The sequence below is a fragment of the Carassius gibelio genome, chromosome B11, assembly GCF_023724105.1.
Source record: "Carassius gibelio isolate Cgi1373 ecotype wild population from Czech Republic chromosome B11, carGib1.2-hapl.c, whole genome shotgun sequence".
NCBI lineage: Eukaryota > Metazoa > Chordata > Actinopteri > Cypriniformes > Cyprinidae > Carassius > Carassius gibelio.
Window position 1 is genome coordinate 14339684 of NC_068406.1, and position 7094 is coordinate 14346777.

At 37.2% G+C, this 7094-nt stretch overlaps 1 protein-coding gene across 2 annotated transcripts; it reads left to right on the forward strand.

Moving 5' to 3' along the window:
* The first annotated feature begins 2121 nt into the window (after nucleotides 1-2121).
* On the forward strand, nucleotides 2122-4689 carry LOC127967824 (nuclear receptor subfamily 0 group B member 1). 2 transcript variants are annotated; one of them, XM_052568542.1, is made up of 2 exons: nucleotides 2122-2730; nucleotides 3642-4689. In XM_052568542.1, exons 1-2 carry the CDS (start codon nucleotides 2268-2270, stop codon nucleotides 3881-3883), a joined length of 705 nt encoding a protein of 234 aa, XP_052424502.1. In that variant the 5' UTR covers nucleotides 2122-2267; the 3' UTR covers nucleotides 3884-4689. The 2 variants fall into 2 exon arrangements, with proteins under 2 accessions (XP_052424502.1, XP_052424501.1); XM_052568541.1 differs by having other exon boundaries at nucleotides 2140-2820.
* Nucleotides 4690-7094: the final 2405 nt, after the last annotated feature.

A 7094-nucleotide genomic window follows, 5' to 3' on the forward strand; every position in this document is an offset into this window, starting at 1 on the left:
TTCAAAACACAGGCAAAATACAAGAGAAAAATAAGTGAGGGAAGATCCTTCATATTAATATGGTATATTGTATTGCATTTTTGTATGTGTAGGCTGTCTGAATCAGTGTTTGCTAAAAAAGTCGAAGGCTAGTCACTTTAAGGGTCAGTGGTCTCAAAGTCAGGCTCATATTCACACTTAACTCAGAAAGAAGCTTTCCACAGCAACCAATGAATCAACATTTAGCTGGCACTGAAATTCAGTTTAATTCATGCTCTCAGTTCATGACTGATGAAAGTGAACAAGATCAGGCATAATAACGCATTTGAATATGAATAAAATTACATTTTACAGATCAAACATTCCAGCTAGTAAAAGACCACTAAGAATGATTTAGAAAAATCTGAAACTTTGTATTGTATTCATTGTGTTCTCAGACAATAGACATTACATTCACAGTCAGGTACTACATTGTTATTTTACGCGATTATTTCATCCTTGACGTTTCTAAAATTAAACAGTGACATGTAAACACCAGCCTTGTGATTATAGTTATCTGGAACAACTCCTCTGATGTTGGTCCTACAGTTACTGAGGATGTTGTTGACGTGAGCTTTGGCCCTCAAACTCAGTAAACAGAACATAACTAAAAGCCTTCATCCAAGATAAGGCTCCAGTTCCACAGATGAGGACAGGTAGGTGAAGAACATTTGCACATTAGACCTGTTGACCTTGAACAGATGCTGAGTTGGATGCATAATTGTGTGTGAGTATAGCATGTGTGTGTTGCTTCTTTGGGGGGAGGGGGACAGGTGTTAGAGAAGGCTGTGAAGGCTGTTTATTTGACATTGGCCTTGATGTAAATGGTAAAACACTTTTTTTTTTTCAAATAGATCAATTGTGCGAGTTGTCTCTCACTGCACAATATTCTAATGCTTTCATCACTTCCACCATAGACTTGTCCTTCAGCTATTCAGCATCAGTAGTGGCGCCTTGATATGACTTTCCATACAGGCTGCAAATCAATATGCTTTTATATTCTTCTTCAGGAGAGCAATGACATCAGTACACCCCCGTCTGCCTCAGACAAAACTGGTAAACAGTGCACAATACAGGTGACCCTGGACTTTAATAACAAAACAAAAATAATAAATTATCACAAGCGCTTTGGAGTGAAGTGGTCTGTACACACACACACACACACACACACACACATCATGTTACTGTAAAACTGTCAAACCAGACAAGGCTATACTGGGGCAGATGCCAAAAAAGGAGGTAGCGCCTACTGTCACCTGTCATAATGCTCAGAAATGAATAGATTAATACCTTTAGGCAAAACATTGACATTCTATAAAAAATGTTTGGTAGTACAGTCTGGAAACAGGTCAGTCGTGGTCAGATTAGGGCATGAAGTGTCTTTGTGTAATCCAGATTTTTTTTGTTGTTGTTGTTCTTAACAGATATCACAGCTTATTCATTTATTCATCTTTTTGGTGTAATCATTTACTTTAATTTAGGGGCCTGTAGAATTAATATAATTAAAGTAATCTATAAAAGGTTGCTAGATTTGATCAAATTTATCTTCTTTCTTTTTCAAAGAGAATCAGATTTTCTCTAGCTCCAAATTCTTTATAAAATATCTCACTAGACTGAGGTGTGTAGGTGCAGCTTTCTGTTTCCAGAAATAAATGTAATTTTATAAATAATTAAATAATATAAAATTTATTATTTACACACACACACACACACAAATTCTGGTAGATGTTTAAATGCTTAGTTCTGTGATCAAAGCTGTGTAGTTTTTATAATGGGGGTGAAACATAACACACCACAATACAATGAGAGATGTACAAATAAATGTTTCACTAAAGCCTGATGTATCATATTTGATACTCACAATTCATTCTGATGTTTCTAAAATATTTATTACAAAGTTTACCTTCTGAAAAAATATAAACTAGCCGTAAGATGTCACAAGTAGAAGGTGTACAACAAAATGTAAACCAATGTTGTGTTTATGTTGATAATTTAATAAATTGTACTTGCGTTCACGATTTGGCTAAACCTGATGTGGCAAAACCACTACAGGGACTAGAGCGCCCCCTATGTGTGCATCAGAGAGAGAGGGAGACAGTGGGAGGCGTCCTGCGCTCTTTAAAAACTCTAAACTATTTGGCATTTGGGTGGATGATAACACAGACCTCAGCCGTGCATGGACATCTCCAAGCGTAAAGCTCAGAACGGTTTCAGCAACGAAACTTAACAGTCCCCGCAACACCAGGAGGATGGCGTACTTTGACAGCAGCTGCCACTGCAGCAGCGAAAGGCGACAGAACAGCATCTTGTACAGCATTTTAAAGAACGACAGTCAGTCTGCGCAACTTGGGAACCAGCCGAGGACCCCGAGGTTCGCCTTGTCCATGCGCGCGTGTGCGTGCGGCTCCAAGAGGAAGGTGTCTCTCCGCTCCCCTCAGACCACATGCAAAGCCGCCTCCGCGGTCCTGGTCAAGACCCTGAAGTTCGTGAAGAACGTGCCGTGTTTCCGGGAGCTGCCGGTGGATGACCAGCACACGCTGGTGCGGAGCAGCTGGGCGCCACTACTGGTGCTCGGTATGGCGCAGGACAGGATCGACTTCGAGACTTCGGAGACACAAGAAACCAGCATGCTGCAGCGGATATTAACGAGCGGACAGGACAAGCAGGACAGCCAGAGTAGTAACGGCGGAGTGGCGTTGACCGACGTTCAGGGTATTAAAATGTTTCTGCGGAAATGCTGGGGACTGGACATTAGCACTAAGGAGTACGCGTACTTAAAAGGGGCGATTCTCTTCAATCCAGGTGAAACTCACTTGGTACACTGTCACACCTGAATTGGGACACTTCCTAGCTGCCGTTAAAAATAACCGGTTTTACTATGACTCATTCTGAAATTAATTTATAAATATTCACAACAACACCAATAAAAATAATGATAAAAGCTGAATTAAGAGAGTTCGTAGTTGCTTTTAACTGCTTTAAATTTCAATCACATTGTAGCCTAATAATTAATAATAATAATAATAATAATACCCAATAATTAGTAATTAGTACTGTTCATATTTCCTTTTAACTGCTTTAAATTTGAATCACATTGTAATAAATATGAACAATATTAATAATAATAATAATGCATACATTCATGCAAACATGCATACATACGTACCTAAATTACATTTCATATTTGCTTTTGACTTTAATTGGCTTAAACTGAGATCAAATTGCAATTAATAATATTTATAAGCATTAACCTAATAATACATATAATGATCATAATACACACAGCTAGAGAATATCAATATTTACAAATAGTGCTTTGTTTTGCTTAAGCTGCTTTTAATATCACATTGCATTATTATCAAATCATATTGTAATATGAATTATATAGTATATTTATACTAATATAAATAAATATAAATACTTCTAATATATTTCTAATAAATATTGTCATTACTATAATATGTTAATAATAATAATAATGTTGGGGTATGTAACAGATAAGTAACTCAGATATGAACATATGACATATATGTGTCTTTGTTTATCGAAACATATCTTTTTCACATCATCAAGTTCTTTCTGGTACAGTATATAACAAGTCTCTTTCCATCTCTTGTTCCTAGATGTTGCAGGGCTGCAGTGTCAACACTACATCCAGGCCCTGCAGAGCGAGGCGAACCAAGCACTTAATGAATATGTCAAAATGATTCACCGCGGGGACAGTGCAAGATTCGCCAAACTCTTCCTCGCCCTCTCCATGCTGAGATCCATCAACGCCAACGTGGTGGCCGGTCTCTTCTTCAAACCGGTCATTGGCGCTGTCAACATGGAGGAACTTCTCCTGGAGATGTTTTATGGAAAGTAAACTCTAATGCGAATGCCCGGACAGGATGATCAACCTTGGAATGAGTGGCAGTCAGCAGTGAATGGACAGATTTTGAAAATGACTGACTCCTTTTTACACATGCTATTTTTGTACGATATATAAGAGCTCTCTTTTTGCCTTCTGAGTTGAACTCATCGCTGAATCCAAAGTTGATGACAGTGTTTTTTTTTTCCATTTGGGAAAAGAGCTTTATAACTTTGTCCTGATTGTGCAGTTTGTTCGTTTTTTCTTTACTTGCTTTCCTGTGATGTCATGCAGCTTTCTGATGAATGCTATTTGATTCTTTGTGACACTTTGTATTAACTTTCATTAAGAAATCATTAACAAGCATTTATTAATATGTATTGCTTTTTAATATATAGGCTACATTGAAATAAATATTATATTTGATTGAAATAATATACTACTTTTAATAATAATAATAATAATAATAATAATAATATCTCAATCTTTCATGACATATATTTGAATACAAATAAACTAATGACCTGTTTGGCATTTTATAATAATTTTTATTTGTTATAATTTGGGTTGGTATTGTTAATGAAAGTTATTATAAAATGTAAACTATATTTGAATATTAGAAAGTATTGTACATTTTTGTTATGCAATGACATAATGAAACACTCCTACACATTTCCAACAACATGATTGACAGGTAGCCTATGTATTTTTTGCTTTACAGTAACATTACGGTTACAAAAAAAAAACAAGTCAAAGTGACGACAGACCTAAGCACAAATACAAAACAGATGTGAAAATAAAAATAATTTAATAGGAAATAATTGATTGTGGGATTGTTCTTCAATTTAATTTACCAAACCACTGCATAAACCATGTCGATACACCAGTAGGTGGCGACAAGTTGCTGTCTTAATGAGTGAGTCATAACCATTTATTCAAACGATTTGTTCAGAAAACGTGAATAGCCTATATCACTGCATCATTCATTTAACTTATTCAAATTCACTTGGACATATAACAATGAATGCCTCTATGTGTGAGTCTCTGAATTAATTTAACTGATTCTTTCAAAAACACTGATTCATTCAGAAGCAAAAGGTGCTTTAATGGTTCATCCTTCTTTGACGTTGAAACATTTTCTGGAGTGAATTATCACAGTACAGTAATTTAAACAGGACTTGCAGTGTCCACTTTGAGAAAGTTATTAAGTTTTCAATTCAATTCAAGTTTATTTGTATAGCGCTTTTTACAAAACAAATCGTTACAAAGAAACTTTACAGAAAATTATGTTTCTACAATATTTAGTAGTAGCTAGTAGTTTGTGCACATTTGCATAAGTCATTTATAATTTTAAGTCATTAGCGAACCATTTGCATCCTTTCTGCTCAGTGAGTCGAATTGTGGATGTATGGATCCGCCAGAAATAAGTTGAACAAGGTAAGCATCTGTCACCTCTTCAGCCTTAGAAAAACAGCAACTATAATGAGGATGAATAACTAGGCCCTCTGTGTGTATTTATGAAGACCTTGTAGGATGGGAGGGAGGAGATTATATATGACAGTTGAGACGAGGAGTCCTCTCGTTTATTCATCCTGCTTTCCAATATGCTGTCACCAAATGTATTTTTAATGAGTCGGACTAACTTTGGCGGCCAGTTCTTGAAGGTCGCGGTGACCCCATTTCTTTCTCTGTAACCATGCAGCTAAGCATTCTGCGTCACATATTCACCTTATGCATGGAGTTGTGGCTCTGTAGCTTTATTCATGCCACAAGGTTAGTCTGGTATTAGAAAGCGCTTTTCTAATCATTGCTGGACCTTGTTGGAGCATAAAAGTATAGAAAAAGATGTGAAAGATATCTATTATAGTGCATTGACAGGTCCTTGTACAATAAAATAAAACAAAATAAACATAATTAGACAAAAATCAGAGAGTGTTTCTCTGCCTGCTTCTCATATAAAATAAAACACAGACACTACAAATGTCTAATGGTTGTTTTGAAGACAACTGTCTAGACGGTCATAGCTGAGCCAGGGACAGGTGAGATAGAAGAGAAGAGAGCTCGTCATTGTGGGCTGATGGGTATAGCTTCAAAACTTTACGGTTGAACCACTGATGCCAGGGCTATTTTAATGATGTCCTCGCTACCTTTCTGGACCTTGAATGTTGTAGTTGTGTTGCTGTCAATACAGGGTTTAAAGGTCCCCTTCTTTGTGATCCCATGTTTTAAACTTTAGTTAGTGTGTAATGTTGTTGTTAGAGTATAAATAATATCTGGAAAATTCTAAAGCTCAAAGTTCAATGCCAAGCGTGATATTTGATTTAACAGAATTCGCCTACAAAAAACCACCCGTTTGGACTACATCCCTCTAGTTCCTGCAGTAATGACGTCACTAAAACAGTTTTTTGACTAACCTCCGCCCACATGAATTCACACAAAAAGGGGGGCGTGGCATTGTTGCGCTCCGACGGAGAAGAAGGAAGAGCTGCGTTTGTGTTTGTCGCCATGTCGTTGAAACGCTGTTATTTTCCAATCATCTTTGTTTGGCCTTCCCAGGGATGCTGTACTTGGAGATTAATGGTTACAATTTATGTTTAACTCGGTTCCCGAGAATTATAATCCACATGTAAAACTATGTGCAGCAGATTTTGCTGAGGACAGCTCGCTGAGGACAACTTCCTCAATCTCAATCAGTTTAATGCCAGATTCACACAAAGATTATTCTTGAAAGATGGAGCAGTTCCCTCTTTGTCTGGAGAAGGCGTTGTTTATGGACCACAACCGGTAAGTGTATTTTATTATTTAAGTTGGTGCGTTTAACAGTTTCTGTAACATAAAGGGCAATGCTGTTTAGCTTTGTTAACTAGGGCTGTGCAAAAAAACAAATGTGATTTTCATGCGCATCTCATCAGTTAAAACGCTCCAGTGATTATAAGTACATCTCCAGCACACGCTCCTGCCCACTTGCTTCTCAAAGCTAGTCCAATCGCGTTTCGAGGAGGGCCGCGTGCACTCAGCTGCTGTCGAATCACAACACAGGAACCGCTGGCACAATCACAACTCGTTACGTATTTCTGAAGGAGGGACTTTATAGGACAAGGAAGTCATCAGCTCGTTTTTATGACAGTGAAAACAGCGGTATACAGATGTTGTGTACTGAATTGTGTAAAAAATACTGTGTTTTTTTACACGCAAAACATGAACACATGTTTTATTGCACACTGTA